General features: G+C 53.3%; 12 protein-coding genes across 12 annotated transcripts; 6 read left to right on the top strand and 6 right to left on the bottom strand.

The window, feature by feature from the left end:
* Nucleotides 1–359: 359 nt before the first annotated feature.
* ASPVEDRAFT_141936 (cation-translocating P-type ATPase) lies at nt 360–3,707 on the bottom strand (the record flags this gene model as incomplete). The annotated part of the gene is made up of 3 exons (XM_040807785.1): nt 360–3,015; nt 3,099–3,364; nt 3,447–3,707. The coding sequence occupies 3 exons, from the start codon at nt 3,705–3,707 to the stop codon at nt 360–362; spliced, it is 3,183 nt and encodes a 1,060-aa protein (XP_040673470.1).
* A 1,570-nt stretch (nt 3,708–5,277) lies between these two features.
* Nucleotides 5,278–6,223, top strand: ASPVEDRAFT_142374 (uncharacterized protein; the record flags this gene model as incomplete). Its single annotated transcript, XM_040807832.1, has 2 exons — nt 5,278–6,027; nt 6,086–6,223. 2 exons carry the CDS (start codon nt 5,278–5,280, stop codon nt 6,221–6,223), a joined length of 888 nt encoding a protein of 295 aa, XP_040673469.1.
* A 415-nt stretch (nt 6,224–6,638) lies between these two features.
* Nucleotides 6,639–8,487, top strand: ASPVEDRAFT_142093 (cation:proton antiporter; the record flags this gene model as incomplete). The annotated part of the gene is made up of 7 exons (XM_040807800.1): nt 6,639–6,675; nt 6,726–6,932; nt 6,994–7,119; nt 7,170–7,220; nt 7,287–7,407; nt 7,474–8,008; nt 8,062–8,487. The coding sequence occupies 7 exons, from the start codon at nt 6,639–6,641 to the stop codon at nt 8,485–8,487; spliced, it is 1,503 nt and encodes a 500-aa protein (XP_040673468.1).
* A 1,032-nt stretch (nt 8,488–9,519) lies between these two features.
* Nucleotides 9,520–10,001, bottom strand: ASPVEDRAFT_202708 (nuclear transport factor 2 family protein; the record flags this gene model as incomplete). Its single annotated transcript, XM_040809383.1, has 1 exon — nt 9,520–10,001. The coding sequence occupies exon 1, from the start codon at nt 9,970–9,972 to the stop codon at nt 9,520–9,522; it is 453 nt and encodes a 150-aa protein (XP_040673467.1). The 5' UTR covers nt 9,973–10,001.
* A 988-nt stretch (nt 10,002–10,989) lies between these two features.
* Nucleotides 10,990–12,829, bottom strand: ASPVEDRAFT_373179 (homoserine O-acetyltransferase family protein). Its single transcript, XM_040811439.1, has 2 exons — nt 12,766–12,829; nt 10,990–12,714 (listed from the first exon to the last, which is right to left on the bottom strand). Exon 2 carries the CDS (start codon nt 12,658–12,660, stop codon nt 11,116–11,118), a length of 1,545 nt encoding a protein of 514 aa, XP_040673466.1. The 5' UTR covers nt 12,661–12,714; nt 12,766–12,829; the 3' UTR covers nt 10,990–11,115.
* A 236-nt stretch (nt 12,830–13,065) lies between these two features.
* On the top strand, nt 13,066–14,507 carry ASPVEDRAFT_76535 (putative catechol dioxygenase). The gene is made up of 2 exons (XM_040816360.1): nt 13,066–13,590; nt 13,646–14,507. Exons 1-2 carry the CDS (start codon nt 13,340–13,342, stop codon nt 14,334–14,336), a joined length of 942 nt encoding a protein of 313 aa, XP_040673465.1. The 5' UTR covers nt 13,066–13,339; the 3' UTR covers nt 14,337–14,507.
* A 612-nt stretch (nt 14,508–15,119) lies between these two features.
* Nucleotides 15,120–16,568, top strand: ASPVEDRAFT_46941 (uncharacterized protein). The gene has a single exon (XM_040813667.1). It carries the CDS (start codon nt 15,208–15,210, stop codon nt 16,273–16,275), a length of 1,068 nt encoding a protein of 355 aa, XP_040673464.1. The 5' UTR covers nt 15,120–15,207; the 3' UTR covers nt 16,276–16,568.
* A 145-nt stretch (nt 16,569–16,713) lies between these two features.
* Nucleotides 16,714–17,547, top strand: ASPVEDRAFT_88942 (uncharacterized protein; the record flags this gene model as incomplete). The annotated part of the gene is made up of 1 exon (XM_040818454.1): nt 16,714–17,547. One exon carries the CDS (start codon nt 16,714–16,716, stop codon nt 17,545–17,547), a length of 834 nt encoding a protein of 277 aa, XP_040673463.1.
* A 402-nt stretch (nt 17,548–17,949) lies between these two features.
* ASPVEDRAFT_142174 (uncharacterized protein) lies at nt 17,950–18,942 on the bottom strand (the record flags this gene model as incomplete). Its single annotated transcript, XM_040807812.1, has 2 exons — nt 17,950–18,244; nt 18,548–18,942. 2 exons carry the CDS (start codon nt 18,940–18,942, stop codon nt 17,950–17,952), a joined length of 690 nt encoding a protein of 229 aa, XP_040673462.1.
* A 364-nt stretch (nt 18,943–19,306) lies between these two features.
* ASPVEDRAFT_142005 (sterol desaturase family protein) lies at nt 19,307–20,083 on the bottom strand (the record flags this gene model as incomplete). The annotated part of the gene is made up of 1 exon (XM_040807790.1): nt 19,307–20,083. A coding segment is annotated over one exon (777 nt), but the record flags the coding sequence as incomplete, so codon positions are not given.
* A 227-nt stretch (nt 20,084–20,310) lies between these two features.
* ASPVEDRAFT_56996 (TauD/TfdA dioxygenase family protein) lies at nt 20,311–21,481 on the bottom strand (the record flags this gene model as incomplete). Its single annotated transcript, XM_040815281.1, has 3 exons — nt 20,311–20,840; nt 20,896–21,225; nt 21,271–21,481. 3 exons carry the CDS (start codon nt 21,479–21,481, stop codon nt 20,311–20,313), a joined length of 1,071 nt encoding a protein of 356 aa, XP_040673460.1.
* Nucleotides 21,482–22,009: 528 nt separating this feature from the next.
* ASPVEDRAFT_142165 (putative MFS transporter) lies at nt 22,010–23,925 on the top strand (the record flags this gene model as incomplete). The annotated part of the gene is made up of 5 exons (XM_040807811.1): nt 22,010–22,433; nt 22,492–22,709; nt 22,755–23,035; nt 23,086–23,522; nt 23,597–23,925. The coding sequence occupies 5 exons, from the start codon at nt 22,010–22,012 to the stop codon at nt 23,923–23,925; spliced, it is 1,689 nt and encodes a 562-aa protein (XP_040673459.1).
* Nucleotides 23,926–23,980: the final 55 nt, after the last annotated feature.

The raw sequence follows: 23,980 nt of genomic DNA, 5'->3' as shown, positions 1-23,980 counted from the left end.
CTGTTGGCTCGGCGAGGGCGAGATATGCAATAGGAATGTGATTGGGACAAGGGAAATGACATTAGCATTCACTTTTACTTAATCTACTGCCTATCTGGCTTATCAACCGTCATCTAACTACCCTCGAACTACTCCTAATGACCAATACCTCTGCAGGTCCGTCCTCCTACCTTTCAGCTGATATGCACCGCTCCAAAGTGACTCCGACCCTCCTCTAAATGACCAATACCTGCGCAGGTCCATCATATTACCTACCCTCCTCTTCTGTATCTGCTCCGCTGACGTTCACCGCTCCAAAGTAACTCCGACCCTGACCGGGCAGCGATTGAGGCCACGCTGCCCGGCCAGGGCAATGTGTGTTAGGGTCGCTCCGGCTCGGTGTTCATCGAAGTCAACGTTGGGTTCTTGCGAGCTCTGCGGCGGAGAAACACCCGCTTGGCCCACTTCCAGGCCTCAACGCCCATGAAGAAGAGGACTGCCTCAACCGCCACAATGCCCCATTCCCAGGTAATGGGCTTGTGTTTGAAGACAACATCATTGAGCACAGGGATGTAAAGGATGGGGAAGATTGTAATCCATCCGACCATGATAGACCAAAACAGGAACTTGTTGCGCCAGACATCATATATCCACTGGGTAAAGTATTTCTTGGACTTGGGCTGCATGCGGAAGAACGACCGGCGCATGTTGACCATCTCCCACGCCAGGAAGAGGGCAAACCATGTCAGGCACACGAACGTGGTGGCTCTTGCTTTGAAGACCAGTTCACAGTCCTGGATCTCCTCAGACCACTCCTTGTTGCAGCCCCGGGCCAGATTGCCGTCGCCGAATCCCCACATACGCACCGAGAACGCTGCCAGACAGAGAGCCGCGGTCCATACTCCATACACGAGAATGTCGATGATCACTTCCCAGGTAAATATACCCTGCTTGCTCTGGGGTGGGCGGTCCATGATATCAGGGGCGGCAACTTCCATTCCAAGGCCCATGTCTGGCATACCCGACGTGATCATGATAATCCACAGAATTTCGACTGGTGCCAGGGGGAAGACGGACTGATTGTCGGCGTCTTTGAACGCCAGTCCAATAAGAAGAGTACAGGCTTGGGCAATATTTTCAGACAATAGATGAAGAACAAACTTTTGAATATTGTCAAAGATACGACGACCTTCTTCAACAGCATTCAGGATAGAGGCAAAGTTATCGTCAGTCAGGATAATATCAGAAGCGTCTTTAGCCACATCCGACCCTGCTTGTCCCATAGCGATACCCACGTCGGCGTGCTTAAGTGACGGAGAGTCGTTCACGCCATCTCCAGTCATAGCCGCAAAGCGACCGCGGCGATGGAGGGCGTCAATCATTCGTACCTTCGTTTGCGGGGCGCAGCGTGCAATGACCAAAGGCAGAGTTGGAAGCGCATCTACCTCGTCATCCGTGAGCTTGTCGAATTGACTTGCAGTCATCACCATAGCATCCGCGACATCAGCAGCGACAGCGCTGAAATCCGCCGGCAGGATCCCGACCTGCTGAGCAATCGCTTTTGCAGTGCCAGGGTGATCGCCAGTGACCATGTGAACAACAATCCCAGCCTTATAGCAGGCCTGAATGGAGTCTGCTGTTTCAGGCCGTGGGGGATCGTACAAACCAATCAGTCCGAGGAAGCACAGATCCTTCTCAACATCATCCCGTTCGGGGTCGGCACCTTCAAGTGACTGTAGCTTGTCGGTACATGGCCGGTGAGCCAGGGCTAACACCCGAAGTCCTAGCTTGGCGAGCTCCTCCATGTTTTGGTAAATTTTCCCACGGTGATCTTCGGTCATGGGCACAGGGGTAGATGAGCCTTGATCCCAAATAACAGAGGTACACGATTCGACGACGCGCTCGACCGCCCCCTTGGTAAACACCATGGTATGGTCTTCTTTATCCTCACGGGCTCCTCTTTTGCTGAAGATCACAGACATTTTCTTTACCGTCGAGTCGAATGGGAACTCGGCCTTTTGATGCCACACCGCACCTTCGCCCTTGGTCCAGCGGTCTCGGTTCCAGTTGAATCTTGACGCAAAAACTTGGATGGCAATTTCCGTAGGTTCGCCGCGAGCGCTCCATTCGCCCTCCTCGGACTTGAACACGTGGGAAAGGTTGGCCATGGAAGCGACATCCAGAAAGTCCTCGAGCTGGCGATTCTCCGAAACTAGATCTTCGATATTCGGCGCAGCGGCACCTTCCTTCTCCTCGTCGAATTCCAAGGGAGCCACAGGCGTGAAGGTAATGTCCCCAACAGTAGGATTGAAAGGCTCGTTGGACGTGCCGACAGAATATATGCCTCGGGATGGGATCCATGCCTTTTTGACAACCATCTTGCCCTGAGTCAATGTACCGGTCTTGTCGGAACAAATGTCGGTGACGGCGCCAAGTGCTTCCAGGGAGTCTAGTTTTCGGACAATAACATTCCGCTCGACCATGCGCTTGGTGCCAACGGCCATCGTGATCGTAAGGACGACCACAAGACAAGCCGGAATCATACTGATGCCCGTTGCAACTGCGTACATGATAACCTCATTGTTGCTGCTGAAGTAGTTTGCAGCCATACAAACAATGGCGAATAGAACGGCGATTCCAAATAGTAAACAGGCCAGTTTTGACAGCTTCCTTTGCAGGGGCGTGCCAATATTAACACCAAGAAAGCGGCCCACGGCATCCGTCCCAGTAAGAGTCCAGGCCTGGACATACCACCGTTTCTTAGTCTCACCTTGGGGCCCACGCTTGACGGGCCGTCGCTTGTTGTCACTGGCCCGTAGTGCAAGGGCAATAGATCCGATTTCAGTGGACATGCCTGTACCAACAACCACACCACGAGCTCGGCCACGAGTGACTGTACTCGAGCTATAGGCGATATTCAGACGGTCACCAGGACCGGTATCCTCTTTGAAGGTGGAATCACATTCCTTCTGGACGGGAAGAGACTCGCCGGTCAGGAGAGCCTCGTCGGTTTCGAAGTTGACTGCTTCAACCAGACTGCAATAGTCAGAAAAAAGGTCATCAACCAGTCAAGGGGTTCAAAGGAAGCAGCTGCAGTATGGGACGAGGAGGAGGCTTACCGAATATCTGCTGGGACAGTGTCACCCGTCCTCAGCTCTACCATGTCACCCGGTACGATCTCATGCGAAGGTACCGAGAACGTCTGGCCACCTCTGGAGACAGTGCCTGTAGGCGATGATAAAGAATGCAACGATTCCATAGTTTTTTCCGCGGCGTACTCTTGGAAAAAACCAACAACGATGTTGAGGACAATCACAGCACAGATGACTCCGCCTTCAATCCACGACTGAATTCCGAAACTGACCGCCATGGCCAGAATCAGCACCTGCAGGAGACGAATTGGATCAGATTCGTTGAGTTCTCAACACGATGGGAGATATATCAGGAAGGATAGTGGGCCGCTTAACTAGCATCATTGCGTTGGCCACCTGGCGCACGAGAATCTTGACCACCGAGACGCCTTCGCCTTCCTCCAGTTTATTGGGACCATATTCCTGGAGACGACGACTGGCTTCCTCGGGGTTCAATCCCTCGTCCAGCGCAGTGCCGAGCGCCTTTATCACAGCTTCATAAGTCAGTGAGTGGGCTGGCTGGCTGAGGGGCGCACCCGCCCCGTGGGGGTTGTCGGGTGCCCCGTGGGGAGAGATGTTGGGTTTCTCGTCTGCCATTGTAGTATTCGACAGTCGCTGGGATGAGCTGGATGAGCTGGGACGAGCTTATCCGGAGTAACCCCTGGTTGAATGTTTGTGCACGCAGAGGGGTGACGGAGGCGGGGGCTTTAAGGCCCCTCGCCAACACAAGAGCTTCTCGCTCCACGGGTCACTGTGGGGAACGCAGGCTCCGATTCTCGCCTGGGCGTGTTGCCACCGCCAGCCGCCATTGGGAGAGGAAAAACAGGGCCTTGGCACCAAGCCTCTGGACCGGACCCGGAAGTTTCGACCCGAACGCAGCCAGTCGCGGACACGGTGTACTCTTTCCAACAATGGATCAGCAGAAAATCTGTTGGGGGCGAGACGATTCATGAAGCCAAGAATGTTCACCGACACGGACAATTTCGGTTCTCCCAACCCTCCATTATCTCCCCGCCTTCTCTCCGGGCGCGTCAGCCTTACAGGGCGAGGTGGTGGGCCTGGCTTTTGAAACCAAAAGTGATACTACGTATTGGGTGGAAAGCGAACGGCCCAAAATTTCCAGTGAATTCCAGGAGGGGTTCGCTCATGGAAACAAGAAGTTACTGAATTGAGAGTGTTGAATGAGTGCTCCGCAGTGATCGTCCCCGAGTCATGGACTGCAACCTCGGACAATGGATTGGATCACATCTTGCCTCTTCTGTAACATCTAGGGAGGACTTCGCCCAAAATCTGAGTTTATCAGGGGCCTTCCCCTCGCCAGAGATACCCACATGAACTTCTCAAGGAGATGTGATTTGCACTTCTGGACCCAGCAAACAGCCTAACAAAGCCCATCGGCTGACGGAGTCTGTGTCTCCCCGCGAGAGTCTTGGAGAGGATGGGTCTCAAGCAAAGGGAGCCAATCAAAGACGCAAGGGCATCTCAGCTCCCATGCCGAAAGATAAGCGATGTGTCTTGGCGAGTCTGGGCAGCTCCGGCTCCAGTCGCGCAAATCACGTGTTCTCGCCAAGTGTTTGCTTGACGTCTTCGCGCATTCGCCAAGTTGTTCATTCCTTGGCGCTTCCTCAGGCATCGTTATTTAAGGAGGGGCCACCGTACAGTCAATCAGTAAGTTCTGGATGCGACGGCTTTTCAGCATCTTGATATCATCTTTATATCATCTCCCATCGAACTCATTTCGTATCCAAATGAGCCTCCGCTACGCATATCACGTGAATAACCTGGGATGCATCACCGTTTCCAGCCACTTATCCAGCGACTGCGCAAACAAACAGCTTCTTTGACACATACCGGAGGCATAGAGATCGGAGGGGAGGACAGTCGCCTACTCTCCACGGATGACCGAGCCCCCAACGATGAGATGCCCTGTCTTATACGCGGATTTCCATCCCCCCCGGGCAGGCCAAATGACCAGACCAAACAAGATAGATTTGTCCGGATAGATGGTGGTGGCCATGGACATTATCTAAGCCCCCGGAAGTTGAAAACGCACTTTTTCCCAAACACTCGTCTTTTCCACTGGATAGGACTTGGAGGCAAGGGCAAGCGTTTGAGCGGCTCCAGAGCGCTACAGACGGAATGGGAACAGTGGACCGAGAGCGGTAAGATGGCCGCCGTCACCCAGAAATACGGGGAGATCGAGACTGTTGCTGGGCTTGGGACCCATGCGCTTGTATTGTTGTCGCATAAAGTACAGGCTTGCAATCCCCATCTAGATCAGTACTATGCTGTGAAGATTTTCCGTCGCGGATACAAACAAACCGGACTCGACTATCAGAGGAGAGTGAGCTCAGAATTCTCCATCACGTCCTCCTTGCACCATCAAAATGTTATTAGGATATTCGAGCTCCTCCCCCTGGGTTACGACGATCTTTGCGAGTGTATGGAGTACTGCTCCGGTGGAGATTTGCATTCGCTCATTGTTGCGTCACGACGGCTGTGCGAAGAGGAGGCAGACTGTTTCATGAAGCAGCTGATGCGCGGGATCCTCTATCTCCATGAGATGGGGATTGCTCACCGTGATTTGAAGCCGGAAAACCTTCTCCTTACCGGCCGCGGTTGCCTTAAAATCTCTGATTTTGGCAATGCAGAGTGCTTCCGCCTCGCCTGGGAAGATCAAGTTCACCTGTCTACCACTCGCTGTGGCTCAGCGCCATATATCTCCCCGGAGCAGTATCTCTCGCAACCTCTTGATCCTAGACTTGCTGACGTTTGGGCCGCCGCTCTCGTTTATATTGCCATGCGAGCTGGGAGAAACCCGTGGAAGTCGGCAACCGTCAAGGACGAATGCTTTCGAGACTACGTGGAAGATTGCAAAGTTGGCCGACATTATTTTCTTATCAAGGACATATCCCATGTCAGGTTATCACTTGCCCTGGTGTCGTTGTTTAGCCGGCTAATTCCATTTCTTACAGGGACAAAGCCGTGGAGTTCTGAACTCCATGCTCAGCATCGATCCCGCGCATCGGCCAGGAGCGGCCGAGGTCCTCTCTTCTCAGTGGCACCAGGCGATCCGTTGTTGTCAGGCTCCCAACTCCGAACCTCCTTCTTGAGGACTCGGCTTGTATCGTGTAATTCTTCCAGGAGAGTTTCTCTTGGCGTCGCTCTCCTCCGTTTTCCGCCTCGAGCCACGGATCTGGTAATTCGGATCTGCCCCAGTGCATCGATCCCAGTAGCTGCAGTTAGAATGAATTTACGTCATGATCAAATTTTTCATGCCCCCACAGCAAAAGGGAGATGGATTCCTGTAGGCTTGGCAGTAACTTGGCAGTCACAGGCAGACCCGCCGTGGGTAAACGCCAAGACAGCCGCCGGTTCCTCCTCAGGACTCTGCAAGATTTCTACGAATTTTGGACTTGGAAGGACGGAAATGGGCAGAATGTGGAAGCCTAGACCACGTGAATCCAAGCTTTTCCCTCTGTCTCCGCCGGCGATGCCTTCATCCATCATACATTGTCGTCTCTGGCCATGGCGGGCGGTTTCCTTCCTTACCACGAGCCCGGAAGTACGTCTCATTTCCCATGTGACGACGCTTGGTTCCTAATCACGATGCAGTTGTCGAGATCTTAATCATCGTCTCTTTCTTCTTTATCCTGTCCCTGGCAGAATGGGCGTCTGCGAAGATTATCCGCGCCGGCGTCATCGGCCATATTGCGGTTGGCATCATTTACGGGAAGCCTCTCGCGGACATTCTCGAGTCTGACTGGCAGAAAACTTTCCTCTCGCTCGGCTATGTTGGCTTAATTCTAATTATATTCGAAGGTACCTTTCTCATGCATGATACTGCAGGTGTCGCGCTTGGCACTAACGTGGTCGTTTCTAGGCGGTCTTAGCGCACGGCTTGATCTTTTGAAGGCGAACTTGGTGCTGAGTATGCTCGGTGCAGCTACAGGCGTTTGCTTTCCCATCGGCCTTTCTTACCTGCTTCTCTATCTCGGGTTTGGTTATGGTGAGGCCTAGCACAGCTCGATATATGTACATCAAGCTTACCCCTCGTAGGTGCGGTGGAAACGTTCATCATCGGAGCAGCGCTGTCAGCAACCTCTCTTGGTAAGCATGAGAGCCTATCCACCACTTTGAGGATCTCTTCGGCCGGCTTTATGCTTATACTACCAGGTACGACATTTGCCGTGATTTCTTCTGCTTCTGGCACGGTAGATCTCGCCCAGACTCGAGTTGGCTCTGTCCTGGTTAGCGCAGCTGTCATTGACGATGTGGTCGGGCTTGTCATGGCCAGGTTTGTGATTCTGGAGAATTTCCTTCCCGGAGCACCTGGTTTGTGCTAACCATCAATCCATTCCAGTGTCATCGGAAATCTCAGCCAGCTGGAGGGAGACGGCGATGTAAATCTCGGCTGGCTGATTGGACGTCCTATTGTGGCCTCGATAGCGATGGCAATCGTCACCCCGATTGTGACAAAGTATTTCTTCGCGCCCATCTTTCGGCGTTTTATTGAACACCACTTTGCGCGATTCGACCACATTTCCAATATCATACTGATGACTCTGTCTCTGTCGGCATTCATAACCATTGCTGCATATGCTGGGACGTCCGTTCTCTTCGGTGCCTTCTTGGCCGGCACCTTTTTAACGTATATACCAAGCAAGCATCCCGACGGACCATTTGTCGTCATGAGCCGAGAAGAAGGAGAAGAGTTTGCACACAAGAGCCCGACCTTCGCCCATACTTTCGAGCGCTACCTTATGGACGTCCAAAAGTACCTGATGGAGCCTTTGTTCTTCGCTAGTATTGGGTTTGCCATCCCCTTTGTGCAGCTCTGGACAGGCAAGAGAATATGGAGAGGCATCGTCTACACCCTTCTCATGGTGTTTGCCAAGGTAAGGATTCTGGACATCACATTCATGCTCCTCGCTCATTGCTTGCTGCATAGTTTGTTGTCGGTGTGTGGATACCGCTATGGGGCCGTTGGCCCATTCGCAAACGACAGCAGAGATCTGGTAAAGGAGGTAGCCGCGTCGACGCAGCCAACCAGCCGGCCCAGAGAAGCGCGGAAAAGAGAAATAGGACGACAACTTGGCTTTCTGCATTGCTCTTGGGGGCTGCGATGGTAGCGCGAGGCGAAATCGGACTTCTGATTGTTGAAATCGGATATAACGAGACCTCATACGTTACTCAGGAGGGCTTCATCACTGGAGTCTGGGCAATCCTGCTTAATACGATAATTGGGCCTGCCGTTGTTGGAGTCCTGGTCAAGTTCTGCGGTAAGCGTATAGGAGAAGGTGAATGGGGCATACAACATCCTGGGGTGCCGACCCAAGAGCCAGAGCCTGAGAGACCGGCACATGCGTCAGTATGAAGACTTATCAACCGGCCAATTATTGTCTTCAGGGGTGTTACTTCCACCAAGGCTGCCTTGCCTTGGCTTCCCTGGTTATGAATAATGTACATGATACAGGGGCTTTATAGAAACACTATACCCAGGCCCAGCGACTTTATAGTAGAATTGCGCTAGTAGCTTCTGTCAAGTTAAAAAATACCTATGATTTATTGTTGATTATTTTGTTCTGAAACTTAATTGCAACGGTCTCATTGAAAGTCCACTCATGGCTTCCAGTAGGAAGCACTCCAGCAATAAGCATAAAAGCAATGTCCACTGACGTTGGGACTTGTGATTTCCTCTGAGGATCCCATAGAATACGGCGAGCCTTTATCAGACTTAAGACACGGCCGGGTGAAATATGTGAAATTATACTGTGTAATATTCCAGTCCTGTTCTTTACCCTGAATATAGGGCTAATTGACTTGGACTCTCCATCGCTAGCACAAATATAAATTATTCCTCCTACATTGAATCTGGAAGCTTAACCCATCGAGATCTTAACTCAGTCGAGATACAGTTTTTCGCAGCAAGTAAGTCCATTCCATGTACTGCAGGCCGGATATTGTGGGCACCCCCTAGGAGGGTGACTAACATATCGGCCCGTTTCAAAAGAAGTATTCGAGCTCAGGGTCCCAAAGACCCATGGAAAGACCTACTTCGTGCTAAGCCCTCGCACCACACCAGATGAGATGGTCAAGACGTCCACAAAAGTCACCGGCCAACCTGCTATCCAAAAGCCCATGACTGCGGACGAGTTTGCCGCGATGACGGCTCCCCGTGTCGGGCCCGCCTTTGCAGAAAATGCCAGGGAGATGATGGAATGGGCTGCTGTTGTGTCAGCGGATAAAATCTGCTACGGGGCTTTTCTCAGATATGTCTACTATCCATAACATCCAATGTCAAGGAACAAGCCGTATAATATGTTGCGTAGTGCTTCCATCTTCGTGATACTCTTAGCATCTACAATATGAAGTTACCAATACAATGTAGCATGCTCATTATCCACAGTTATTCAATCACCTGGTGGTTTCCAATGGTCCAAGTTATCTTCACAGTCCAATTCTTGATCTTCCATAACCCGTCTGTCTCATCTTTCACCGCATCGATAAAGTACAGCGAGCCAGCCATGAAATATTCTGCACCCGGCACTTTGCCGGTGCCAAGTCGATAGTGCTGGGAAAGCACAGAGGCAGTCATAGATGCCAGGGATTCCCCATCAACAGCGTTGATGCGGACATTACTGACGATATGGGATGTATCGAGCTTGGAAACCTTGTCGTAGCCTTGGCTGAGGACTTGGTCAATGCCATCCATGACAGCTCCATCGATATTGAAGACCACATCTGGCATTAGGGCAGATATGAGGAGAGGGCGGTCGGCCGTGTCGAAGGCGAGTACGGCACGGTGGAGGACGTCGGCAATAGCCTCACGGGTGGAGAGGCCGGGAAGAACGGCTGCCATGTTTTCTTCACTGTGGTATTCAGATTGTGAGGTATGGAGGTTGATTTCCAGTCCGTCTTGCATGGCTTCGCAGGCCAAATAAATATGGCCCAACGAGACGGACATAACGGGCTACAACTAACACTTTATCTCCGGAGATTGGGAAAGGACCCTATATGGAAAACGGCCTGGTCTACTGGGAGGGCCTGATGGCCTGTTAGACCCTGCATGAGCGGGCATATAAAATGCATGCTTGGGCTTTCAAATTCACCGCTTGCCATAGCTTTTATCGGTTTACAAAACTTCGTGTCGCGTCTGGTCAGCTTCATTACATGCCTGGGGTATAGTTACCCAGTCAAGCTACGTTACAAAAGCGAGTCTTTGGCGCCACCCCCCAGCCCAGTTCTGGTAACCTAGTATATATACATCGCCTTCGGCTTCTCATACCCACTTTTCACCACTATCACCTCGCCCTTTGCTTTGGACGACCTACGCGTAACTCCAGGATAGCGACAAATCTCGGATATATAGACAAGAGACGATTGGCGCTGAAATAGCTTCGGATATAAGCGGAGATAATGCTCCACATAGCATTTAGACCTCACACTCAGTCTTCTTCAGATATCAATTCATTGCTTTGATTGGCCCTTACACCACTGGAGTCTGGGAAGCAGTCAATCAAGACGGTGGAGTTGATGTTGAAGATTGATGTCGCCGTGAACGCAATGAGGAACTGCAGGATGAGGGGCCCAGCAAGATTGGACACAAAGTATCGATGTGCATCGTTGAATTCGAAGCTTGGACCGTACAGCGCCACAGAGACGACGAGGACAACGCTGAAGAGGGGCATCAGGCGAAGCCGGGCCTGGATATAGGGGAACTCCTCGTGGGTGCCAGGAACAATAGGCTCGTTGGCAGCGATGCCGTGTTTGGCTTTGAAATTGGATTCAGCCTTGCCTTATCGAGGACTTTTGGTATTGGGAGGGCGGCCCGTACCCGTTATGATGGGGAATATAGGAGGATGAAGGAGGCAACAGCGAGGTGGAATCAATAATCAATCAATCGACTTGTCGGCTACGATCCATCGGCGGACTTTTGAGTGGGGGGTGTACTGCATTCAATATAATGGCGATCTGATATAATTACTGTACAATATGTAGACTGCTAGTCTAGAAACTTCTGTACTGCGCCCCCGATGTGCTTCAAATCCAGCAGGAATGTATCGTGTCCAAAGAGAGACATGTCTTCGCCCAGCTCAAGGTGCTCCACATTTTTGTTCCCCGCTTTGACGAGGGTTTCCGCTACCTCGCGTTGCTGCCAGGCGGGGAAGAGGATATCGCTCGCGACTCCGATCACCAGAACTTGATGGTCTTTCAGGGGCGCGAGTCCGGCAACAAGGTCTTTGGGGGGAGACTCGAGCTCTGATTCCGGCCCAGCGGCTGACTGTTCTGTAGCCGACGTTGACGCAGAGGGTTGTTCTTTGTAGGGTTGGTCGGGAAGGGTTAGGCTGCATGCAGCTTCGTTGACGTTGCTCGCTCCGCTGCTGATCTTCGCTTGATACTCTGCCCTTTGCTTCTTTGTGGCGAGCTGCTGGGACAAACCAAGATCAAACAGATCCATCGCCTTTGAAATGTAGAGCAGGCTGTTGGGGTCGTACTCCAGGCAGAACTTCTCGCCGGCGTGGTCGAGGTAGGTTTCAATCAAGAAGTCGGGGCACAGTGCGGGTTGTTTGCTTGGATCGGCACGTTTGCGTCCGAATCGCTTTTCCCATTCAGGTCCGCTGCGGTAGGTGACGGTAGCAATTTCCCGAGCCAGTTTCATGCCTGAGTGAGGAGGGATTGAGTCGTAGTAAAAACCGCGGGCCCAGTTTGGGTCCATCATCAGCACCTGCCGCTGGGTATGACGCATCGCGATGCTGTAGGGATGGCTCCTGGCACATCCGCTGATGGTCACGATCTTGCCGACGCGGTCTGGGAAGAGGACACCGGCTGCTAGGCTTTGCATGCCACCCATGCTGGAGCCGACTGATGCGTACAGCTTCCGAACCCCAAGATGATCCAATAGGCGGAATTGCGCTCGCACCATGTCTTCGATTGTGAGAATCGGGAACCGGGTAGCGTACCTCTTCCCGTCCGAAGGGTCGAGTGTCGACGGGCCTGTGCTGCCGTAGCATCCCCCGAGGACGTTGGTGCAAACGACGAAATATTTGTCCGTGTCCACGGGTTTGCCGGGGCCTATGAACTTCTCCCACCACCCGGGCTTCGGATTCGACTCGGTACTGTGCGCATGACTGGAAGCGGACAGACCTGTGTGTAGCAAGATGACATTGTCCTTGTTCGCATTCAACTGGCCCCATGTCTCGTAAGCGACGTCGAACTCGGGAAGCAGGCCGCCCCAGTCGAGCAGCAGGGGGTCCTTGCAATGGAACTGTTCATGGTGGCCGGTAGTGTAGGATGGCTCGGGACCGGAGCGGAGTGATCTGGCGGAGAGGAGGGCGGACTTTGCGTCCTGCGCGTCGAGGCAGGGGAAGGATAGAGCGGGGTTGGAGGAGTCGCGCGGAGACGGAGCGGAGGCATTCGAAGAGGATGATCGCAGTGAGCGTGGGGAGTGGCTGAACGGGGAAAGGACGCAGCGAGCTGGGAGAGGCCTCCTGGAGGCAGCCCTAAGCGGCCGGGGAAGCGAACGAGCGAGACCGTTCAGCGGACTCATTGCAGAAGAGGCGAGCGGACGGACTGCGATGAATCATGGATCGTGAGGCCGAAGCTGAGTTGTTGGCGGCGGATCAACAATGTTCCGAGCGGGGTGTGGTAATACCATAATACGGAGTATTTAAATAATTAACATAATGGCACCGAATGACAATTCCCGGCTGAATGGGTGGGACATATTCTTGTTTGAGCATCGTACGATCTTGACCAAGATCTGAGCTGATCTCCCTGCATTACTACCAGTCTGCAAAGCATCGAGAGTCCTGAGAATTGCTAGTTCTAAACAGGTTAGGTAGTCTGCTGAATTCTCAGCCGCGGCAAAAGTCTCATCCGCGATCCCGTGACCGCCATTCCCATTATGGCTATTCGCTTCTTCTCGGGTCCACCATCCATGGGACTGAAGAGAGCCAGTGTAGTCGCCATCCGGCTTATCAGACGCCCGCCATTACTATTCGCCTTGCCGAAGAACCTGGGGGCCCGGACAGCCCGGCTCTCGAGGCTCTCGCAAATCTGGGGACTGCCGCTTCCCAGTCGGCATGTGGGCACGGTATTTTGCCTGCATTCATGGGTAGCCGACGCATCTGCCGTCGCCTGCCCATGCACTCGATATAAGGCTCGTCGTCGCCCTCGTCGTCGATGCCCCTCTCTCATCCATCTGCATTGCTCCTCCACTGCCCAAAATGTCTACCAACTCCCGCTTCGACCCCAACTTCACCCCCTATGTCGTCAACGCTATGGGCCCCAACACCAACCCACGCGCTCGCGTGATCTTGGGCTCGTTGATCAGACACATCCACGACTTTGCTCGTGAGGTCGAGCTGACCCCGGCCGAGTGGATGATGGGTGTCGAGTTCATCAACTCCATTGGCAAGATCAGCACCCCCATCCGCAACGAGTGCCACCGTATCTGCGACGTGATCGGTCTGGAATCGTAAGTCACCCTTGGAGTAGAAGCGAATGAGAACAAAAAAACTGACCTCTTCTAGACTTGTTGACGAAATCGCAAACCGCATTGTCACCGAACAAGGCCTTTCTCCTACTTCCAACGTCATCCTCGGTCCCTTCTGGTCTCCCAACGCTCCCTTCCGCAACCTCGGCGACAGCATCATCCAAGACCCCAACCCCAACGGCAAAGTCACATACATGCACGGTGTGCTCACAGATATGGAAACGGGTGCCCCCATTGAAGGCGCCGTCCTCGATATCTGGCAGGCCTCGGCGAACGGCCAGTACGATTTCCAGGATCCCAACCAGACCGAAAACAACCTCCGCGGCAAGTTCCGCTCCAACGAGAAGGGCGAGTTCTACTGGTACTGCTACCACCCAACGCCCTACTCTCTACCAACCGATGGACCTGCCGGTGTTTTGCTGAACGTGATGGATCGCTCGCCGATGCGTCCGGCGCACATCCACCTGATGATCACGCACCCCGACTATGCCACCGTTATCAACCAGATCTACCCCTCCGACGACCCCCACCTCGACATCGACTCCGTCTTTGCCGTCAAGGACGACCTGGTTGTCGACTTCAAGCCCAAGACCGACGACCCCAAGGCGCAGCTGGATATGGACTACCCCGTCAAGATGGCTCTGAAGAAGCACCACCCAAACCCCAACTCTGCACCTCCAGTTTCGTCATTTGAGCGATTCAGCAAGTCTAGCAAGGAGAAGCTATGAGGCTGCGATTTTGGTTAATGATGATTATGTACATTTAGAATTTCCTGTTATTTAGCAATGATCGACCTGCTCTGGGAGCAGTTTCCTACCGTTCCAACCGTTGATCTGCAGTTTATTGACACCACTTGTAGCTTTCCACCATAAATCCAGTTCGATCGTTCAAGTGGCCTGCCATTGGACCGTTTACTGCAAGTAGCATGACAGACAGCAATATGCAGGGACCAGACTCTGCAAACCCCGCCAATCTTCCACGTGGAGACGGGGTTTCTGGGGAATTTCCTCAGCCACCTGGTCCGAGCCCTTATACGACGGCTCGTCCATTGAACGAGAACGCGCCCGTCAGGCTAAGGTTCTATTTAGACAGTCAACTTTCGTAGAATGAGGCGAAGGATATTTCGTCGGCTCCTTCGGATTTGGAAGAGTTGTATACAACATTCGCTCAACACATAGGCGAAGGTACTTGCAATGTTTACTGTTAGAGGCTTTTATAACTGCTTGTATAACTGGCATAATTTCATGCCGCTTGAGACCGAACGATCAATGGTGTTCGTGCGACGTCAATAGAGCGAATCGAGCGATGTACAAGCTGGACTTGTGTTACAGCCAATTAGCATATATCTGAAATATACCGAGGGCCTGGACCGGCTGGACCCTGGCCATTAATGTGGTTTGCAGCAACGATCGGTGGCTGAGCTCGAAGTCGCCCACGAGCCTGTGGGGATTTCCTAATTGGGGGATAGTTGGGAGTCGGATGCCTCGGCCTCCATTTTCATGTGCCCACGCAGCAAAGTTATTGGTAGCTGCTCTTGAAATAAAGTACACGGTTCCCCGTACTTGTCGGACGCAGTCTTCACCATCCCGTGCCGACACCATGCGGTCCCTGCTCCAATATGTGATCCAGTCCTTAACGGCGGCAAATCGAGCTGTCCTGCAGCCTGTGGTCCCAGGGTCTCTGCTTGTAGCACTCTATTACGGCCCTCCGCAACTACGCAACCAAATCTTCGATCTCTTGGCCCGGTACTCTGCGGTGACGCCGCAGAAACTGAAACTGATTCTGTCTGTCTGGCTCACGCTAGGGGCAGTGAGAGTCGGCAGCAGCGCTTTGAGCAGACTGGCAGCCAACAACTGGCACGCATCTCCGCCAGAGCCCTGGGACTGGCCGACGGAAATCGCTGTCGTTACGGGCGGGTGTGGCGGCATCGGACGAGTGATTGTCGAGGGCCTCTCCAAGCGCGGCATCACGGTCGTCGTGGTGGACTTCCAGGAACTCCCTGAAGATCTGAGGGATAACAAGCTAATCAAGCACTTTCCATGCGATCTGACAGCTGCCAACGCAGTGGCTGACGTGGCCAAGACCATTCGGCATGAAGTCGGCAATCCCACCATCCTAATCAACAATGCCGGCATCATGGGCACGCATGGGGTTCTCGAGACGTCCGATGATTACCTGCAGAAGATTTTCAAGATTAACCTGCTTTCCCACTGGTCCACCACGAGAGAGTTCGTCCCCTACATGATCAAGCGTAACAAGGGCCACGTCGTTACTATCGCAAGCATGGCCTCGTTCGTCACCGTCGGCACCTCCCTGGACTATTGTGCCACCAAAGCCGGGGCATTGGCTTTCCATGAGGGACTTGGGGGCGAGTTGCGCCATATATACAAGGCCCCGGGCGTGATCACTACCGTGGTCCATCCCAACTACGTCCGCACGCCTATGACTGGGGACCACACCTACCGATATGTGCGCCAGGAAGGAAGCATGCTGGGGCCGCAGGAAGTCGGCAATCGTGTTGTACAGCAGGTGCTGGCCGGACGTGGCGGCCAAGTTATTCTCCCAGAACATCTCTCCATTACTACTTCGCTTAGGGCCTGGCCGACTTGGATGCAGGACAGCGTTCGTGATCTTATCAGCAAGCCAGTTATTGCAGGTCTCGGATGATTCCTTCGAATTAGTTGCTGGCGCCTATTATGCTGGGCTTGCGCTGGGGTATTAATACATTCATATCGTCCGTACACTGGGTAGTATGCTGTACTAGGTATATGGGACTAAATATTGATACAGTGTTGAAGGTCAACTGTGAAAATGGAGATGGGCAGGAGAACTTTCAATATAGGGACAGTTGGACAAAGCAATGTGATGTATGGAAGCCATTCCTTTTAGACCAAGATAAAGAGTACACCTGAGTAGACAATGAACTTTGTTATATAATGCATTCCTTTGTCCGCTCTGTCAATCAGGAGCTGATTGTTTATATATATATACCCAACCATGACCCGTGCAACACCACCACGTTTCACTCAAAATATCAAACTTTGATCAGCATACATTATGTTTCAGTTGTATCAATTAAACACTGACAAGGCTTGATCATTAAAAATGCCTGATTGTACTTCCTTTAACACATGGTGCGACGAATGCCGACTTGCCTCGACCAGAGTCCACCCATGCATTGTGAAAGATGACCTCATCTGCCCGAATGAGACATACCCAGTTATCTACACGCTCTCCTTCAAAGGGAGTAACTCAGACGCGAAAGAGCTCCTCCGAGTCACGCGGGAACGCTTTCAGTACACATTCAGAGGTGGGCTGCCCGTGGAGGGAGCGGTGCGAGAGGCCGCAAAAGGCGACGGCGAGAGCGAGTCGCGATGGCAAGATTTTGATGGTACACCGGCCATGGATCGCCTGAATGCTGTGGCTCGCGAGGAGATCGAGATGGAGAGAGAGCGGTGGCAGTCCTTTTCGCATACGCATAGCAGATATCAACGCCCTAGTGCATTGAGGAGAGCAGGCCGCTGGATAGGACTTCTAGTCCCAAACAAGATGGACATGGAGCCGTGGCATGACAGGCATAGATGTTCGGGTACAGTGATGAGCGCAAGCGACTGGAACGGACCTTTAACTCCAGCCGAGAGGGAGATAGAACGTATACGGGCTGCTGGGGCTCGAAAGCGACAGCGCGAAATGAGCATCCTCGCGGTATTCCCAGTTGATGTTCAAGCCGGGGATAGCTTTGACAAGGTTTTCTGTATGGAGTTTGGGGATGAGTTCACACTCACGAACAGATCGCCGTTTAGTGATAGTGGACATGCGAGCCTGCACCATCTCAACTGGTTGGCAATGGTTCACCCTGAGGACGAGCCTGAGGACGAGCCTGAGGACGAGCCTGAAGGGAATGAGTCTGAGGAGGATGAGCATGAAGAGGATGAGTAGCAGTTTTAGATGCTATATTAACCGAAGTGGAACGGTTTGCATTGTTAATCGGCATGGGATATCTAATACAGAATATAGACTAGTCTACATGTTTAGAGGTTTGTCACGAGTAGTATATTGTGAATTATTGCTGTTACGCTGCTGTAACATAGTTGCCCTATGATGACTGATAGCTATAAGGGCTTTGTGGAAACCGTTACTGTAGTATTATTTTCGGGAATTGACTTGCTAATAAGCACTCGTAAATTGGGAGGGCATATTGAGGTGAACGATGTTGACGGTAGACTACTTGGATTCCACCTTGTTGCAGGGAATACGATACTACAATCGAGACGAGATGCATTCCCAGACATTTGTCATGTACGTCTAAATATGCATTGCAATCGCTTCCGTATGATGCAGCTAAGCGATGATGGCCTTGATCTGCTCCTCCAGCTCCTTCATGTTACCACCCACAACGCGCTTGTCCAATAACTTGCCATCCTTGTAGAGCACAAACGTCGGCATGGCTCTGATATCATGTTCTTGAGATATTGAGCGAGCCTTGTCGACATCGACCTGGATAAAGCGCACGTCGGTGTAGGTCTCGCTGAGCTTTCCGACGACGGGAGCGACGGCCTTGCAGGGACCGCACCAGGTGGCGAAGAAATCGACAACGACGGGACCGGAGGAAGTGAGGGCTTTGAAAATGACGGGGCTATTTCGGAGTCAGTTGCATGTCAGACTGCTAGGTGAGGAGACGCACTTGTCCACCGGAGTGACCTTTCCGTGAGACATGGCGGCGGCGGAATTGGCGGAGCGGCTGCGGATGAAGTAGCGGAAGACTGGACGATCAATGGCGGTTAGCGGGGTTACCAGCCGGCGCGAACATATACATACCGAAGTAGATGGCGAGGACGATGAGCAGACGGGCGATTTCCATGACTGACTGTGGTGCGAAAGAGAAAGAAAGAGAGAGAGACAGAAAGACCGCAATGGAAGATCACGCGATGGCGGTCACGTGTGCTGGTCTGGCTGGCGATAACTGAAGGGAAGCAACTGCGCGACCGGCACCGACTGCTCGCTGCCCTCTTTGCCGACGATCACTTGGATGTTGGGCTGCAGATCCAGCAGAACCTGGCGACAGCGTCCACACGGACTCAGGATCCCGCGCTGCTCGTTCGCGACCGCCACGATGTGCGTCAACTGCGCTGCCCCCGCAGCAGCAGCAACACCGAGCACCACCAGCTCTGCACACGGACCGCCGGTGAAGTGGTAGACGTTGACGCCGGTAAAGACGCGTCCGTCGGAGGCTTTGGCAGCGCTGGCGACGCTGTAGTCTTCCGAGAGGGGGATGCTGTTGATGGTGGCGGTGGCGGTCTCGACCAGCGCGGCTTCCTCGGCGCTGAGGGGCATGTCTGCTGAGCGGGCGTGGCTCGATGAGGATAACGAAGATATGACGCTCTGCGATACTGTCTTGTTTGATGGGAAACGAGATGAGGTTGAGTCTGCATCTGATGGACTCGTATTCGCAGCCTCGGCACGTGCTTGGGACTGGACTGAGATACTGAGATACCGCTGAGATACTGCTGAGATACTGCTGATATACGGCTGAGATACGGCTGAGATACGGCTGAGATACGGCTGAGATACGGCTGAGATACGGCTGAGATACGGCTGAGATACGGCTCATGGACAGACTCCAGGTGAGTTCCTGATTGTATGATTGTACGATTTGAGTCATTATTTACAGCTGTAGGGCCACCGTGCTTGACCTGGATTATTGGTTCTTGCGAGCGTCCACCGTCTCGTACTTGGTCCCGTGCACCCGATCCAACAGCCCCATCCCGCCGAAGTTATAGTTGAATTTCTCGTGGTGGATGTCGTGCGAGCGGGCTGCCCCAGCGAAAAAGTCATAGCCGCTGTGGGTGGTGGTGGTCTCGACCAGGACCATGGTCAGAAAGAGCCAGAAGGTGAGGATGTGCGTGTTCAGCAGCACGGCCGGCAGCACGGCCGGGAGGACATTGCCAAAGACATGCTCAATTGGGTGCGCGTATTGGGCTGCCAGTGCCATTGGCGCTGTAAACCGGTGGTGTAGTTTGTGGATGGGCCTGTAGAGCGGCGGCCAGTGCAGCAGGCGGTGCGAATAGTAGAATAGAACCTCACGGCCGATCCAGCAGAGCGCAATGTCGCGGAGAAGCTCGTATGCACCGGGCAGCTCTGCCGTGATGCGGAACGACGAGGGCATTTGCAGCTTGGCTGCTGCGAGGGTGTTGAGTCCGCTCATGGCGAAGGAGATCAACTGATTTCTCACCACGACGCCCACGCAGTCCCAGATCTGGGCTCTGGTGGGCTGCTTGGGCGCCGGCTGGATCTTATGCCTGGTCGAGAACTGTGGCGAGATCGATTCCAGCGAGAGGAAGAAGAGCGAAGGCAGCCAGAAGGAGACGACGCTGACGGCCGAGTTGCCGACAAAGTCGATGAGCAGGGGGTCATACTGCTGGACGACGTGGTTCCAGAGGGCCGACATGGTGTGTGAGAATCGAAGCACTTCAAAGTTCAAGGTTGTTCTTGTTGACTGCGCTTCAAGGTTGTTCCTCTTCTTATATGTAGTGAGTGGGCCTTCGCATGAAATGTGGTCGACGTGGGCCTCGCATGCTCTGCCTGGTTGGGTTTTGTGAGTGGACCCTGAGATCGAGCCACATCCTCGGGTGATTTAGATGGTCTATGCTTGTGATTACGAGGGCCAGGTTGCTAATAGATTCAAGAGATCAAATTGGTATGTTATATCTGGCCAGCTAGTGCCTCCCTCCGGCTCTTGCTCTTCGCATCAAAGAACGGCCTCTCCCCCAGTCCCACCGCGCGGTGTCCTGTGCGAGGCCCCAGCTCCTGGTAGTCGACTGTCGCCGCATGGTATACACTCCGGTTGTCCCAGATCGCCACGTCGTTGGGGTTCTGCCACCGGAACCGCACCTGCAGATCATGGTTCTCCGTCACCAGGCGCACGAACCAGTCGAGCAGGTGTCGACTCTCGTCCTCGGAAAGATCATTGACCCTTTGGACGTGATGGCCGACCGCGAAGATACTCTTCCACCCGGTCACCGGGTTCGTGCGCACGACCGGGTGGACGGCCAGCAACTCATCGCCCACATTCTCAGGTGCACCGCGGGGGCCGGGGTGCACGGCGAATTTGTTCTGGTCAGCGATCGAGTTGAAGAGTGGCTGTGCGTAGGTTGCTGAGAGGCCGTCGAGGAAGGCCTGGTAGGGCTTGGAGATGCGGTCGTAGACTTCGTAGCCAGAGGCCCAGAGCGTGTCTATTTCTGTTAGTCGTGTCTTCTAAATAAGAAACTAAGTATGGTACATGCTTACCTCCGCCAGTCTTGGGTAGCTCCGTCAACCGAAGCAGAGTGTAGTCGCTGGGCACCGGCTCGAAGGTGATATCGCTATGCCATTCATGTCGGCCGCTGCGACCGAACGAGTTCTTGCCCTGGTACAGCTTCTGTCGCTGCGCGGAGCTGATGACGCTGATCTCGTCGTCTGAAGTGCTGTGCTCGCGCGCCGAATTGCTGATGGGGTGGATGTGCAGGCCAGACGTGCTGGGCTTGCCTGTCAGACGGCCCAGACGGTCGACGAGCTCCTTCTGAAGGTCATCGGTGAGGCCGTCCTGCTTGCGGAAGTAGACGACGCCTCTTTGGGAGACTGGCACTATTAACTCTGCAGTTTCTACTTGGTGGGGATACATACTGGTGATGGCGAGGTCGCGCAGCAGCTCGTCCGAGTTGGGCGCACGCAGCCATTCAGCAAGACTGGCAGTTGGAAACTCGCGGCCGATGACTGGAGTCACGTCGAAGTGCTCGACATCCTGCAGTGCGCCGCTGAGCTGGAGAGGCTGGCGTTGAGTCTCCTTGGTGACTTCGGGGACGACGATGGGGGATTCTGTGACGGAGGGAGCCATGCTTAGTACTTTGATAATACTCTGTATGCCAGTATTCGAAGACAAGATATCTTTACATCTTTCAGTCGCAGTTATATAGATTAACGGACATCATCCCCCGCACGCATTATGCAATATCTCGCAATCCTGCGCCAACTGACCTCCGCCGTTATTCTGCTGCGTAACTATCCCATCGGGATTCGACTGTCCGTGGTCTAGGCTTTCGGCGATGAGATGATAGAGTGCGGATGCAGGCGATCCAGCGTGCCTCTATACTAACGCCGAAACGCGAGTGCAGTTGGAAATAAATGGTTTGAAAAGGGTGGCTTGATGGCGTGCGCACGATGGCATCATCTGTGCAGCTGGCGAGCAATCCTCCAGTATCGATACTGGCACCCCGAGAATACAACACCGGCCCTTATCTATAAGTCATTCTTGGCTGAATGGTGCAATGTCGCAGATACGTCTTCGTATAAAATCGGTACATCGACAGCATGGCTTCGTCCAGCGACCAGCCCCAGGTCATCGAGATTGTCCCTGGCCACCAGAATGACGACCGTCTATCAACCATGGAAGGCCCGAACCACAGTCTCCGAGATCGACGGGGTTTCTGAATCTGCTACTACAGCCGTTGTGCTTTCGTCTGATCTGGGCGAGCCGGTGAAACGGACGCGCAAGTTCTTCCAGCGCAAGGACCGACTCGACCCTGAGGGAATTGCAACCCAGCCTTCTGTATACGACAACCCCGAAACAGCAAAGGAGTACCAGCCCCGCGATGATTGGGAGAACCTGCATCGGTTCGATCCATCGGCAAGGTGGACGTGGGGAGAAGAAACTCGACTCATCCGGAAGATCGACCTGCGCATCATGATATTCGCCTGCGTCATGTTTATGGCGCTCGAACTAGACAGAGCGAATCTCAGCCAAGCGCTGACCGACAACTTCCTCGAAGAGCTGGGGATGGACACGAACGGTGGGTTCTCTGCGACGGCGCATTGTTGTGGGCGTGGACAACACTGACCATGCGCAAGACTATAACCTGGGGAATACGGTGTTCAAGCTGTCGTTCCTCTGTGCAGAGCTGCCTTCTCAGCTTGTCAGCAAGTGGATGGGCCCTGACCGATGGATTCCAATGCAAATAACCCTGTGGTCTGGGGTTGCCATGGGACAGTATGCCCTAAGCGGACGAACCTCCTTCCTGGCGTGTCGAGCACTGCTGGCAATCCTCCAGGGCGGGTTTATTCCAGACGTAAGCATATTGGAACTGAAGTATTCAGGCACTGATAGGACTTAGATCATTCTGTATCTATCGTACTTCTACAAACACCACGAGCTGACAATCCGACTGGGCTACTTCTGGACCGCCATGAGCACGGCTGATATTGGCGCCAGCTTCCTCGCATTCGGCCTTCTCCATCTTCGAGGAGTGCAAGGCCAGTCTGGCTGGCGCTGGCTTTTCCTGCTGGAGGGCCTTCTCACCTTGTTGATTGGTATATCTGCCTTCATCCTCATGCCGCCTGGTCCATGCCAGACAGCGAACTGGGCGCGCGGGAAGAAGGGCTGGTTCACCGAGCGGTACGATTCCAAAGCTGCCTTTTTAAAGAATAGTAGCTGATAGCAAATAGTGAAGAGACCATCATGGTTAACCGGGTTATCCGCGATGACCCCAGCAAAGGAAGCATGCACAATCGCGAACCCATCACCCCAAAGCTGCTGTGGAAGAGCCTGTGTGACTACGATCTGTGGCCAATCTATATCATCGGGCTGACCTTTCAGACCCCAATGACGACTCCGCAACAGTATCTGACGCTCACCCTGCGCGGGCTGGGATTTGACACGTTCACAACCAACTTGCTCATCATTCCTAGAGAGATCTTGCATATAACAACCATGCTTCTTCTGGCATACACCGCTGAAGCGACAGGCCAGTTGACCTTTGTTGCCATGGTCGGACAGATCTGGGCGCTGCCATTCCTGGTGTATCTCTATGTTGTCGACATCAATTCCGTGAACAAGTGGGTGGCCTGGGCTGTGATGACGCTGCTGCTAGGATATCCTAATGGTACTTCCCGCATATTTAATCCTTTAAGGTCTCCCTGAAATAAAACTAACTAGTACAAGCACACCCGATCCAAGTCGGCTGGAACTCCCGCAATTCAAACACGGTCCGCTCACGCACGGTTTCAGCGGCCGTATATAACATGTGCGTCCAGTCATCGGGCATCATCGCCTCTAACATCTATCGCGAGGACGATAGCCCGCGGTACCGCCGCGGGAACCGGGCCCTTGTGGCATTGGTGACGACAAACATTGCTATATATTCCCTGACAAAGGTGTACTATCTCTGGAAGAACAAGCGACGCGAGACGAAGTGGAATGCGCTGAATGAGGAGCAGCGGATGGAGTATCTGAGCACGACTACGGATGAGGGTAACAAGCGTTTGGATTTTAGGCTGGCTCATTAGGTGCTGGCGGCTGCAAGATTGTACGGGGCAGTATATGGAGTGGAGGCTACTATGT

Source organism: Aspergillus versicolor (assembly GCF_001890125.1).
Source record: "Aspergillus versicolor CBS 583.65 unplaced genomic scaffold ASPVEscaffold_13, whole genome shotgun sequence".
NCBI lineage: Eukaryota > Fungi > Ascomycota > Eurotiomycetes > Eurotiales > Aspergillaceae > Aspergillus > Aspergillus versicolor.
This window is presented reverse-complemented; position numbering and strand designations above follow the sequence as displayed.

Excerpts from the sequence above, each read along its gene's own strand:
- ASPVEDRAFT_373179 (XM_040811439.1), bottom strand. The coding sequence starts at position 12,660 with ATGAGTCCGCTGAACGGTCTCGCTCGTTCGCTTCCCCGGCCGCTTAGG.
- ASPVEDRAFT_46941 (XM_040813667.1), top strand. The coding sequence starts at position 15,208 with ATGCGGTCCCTGCTCCAATATGTGATCCAGTCCTTAACGGCGGCAAAT.
- ASPVEDRAFT_76535 (XM_040816360.1), top strand. The coding sequence starts at position 13,340 with ATGTCTACCAACTCCCGCTTCGACCCCAACTTCACCCCCTATGTCGTC. Across the intron at positions 13,591-13,645 it reads GACGTGATCGGTCTGGAATC|ACTTGTTGACGAAATCGCAA; the intron begins GTAAGTCACCCT and ends GACCTCTTCTAG.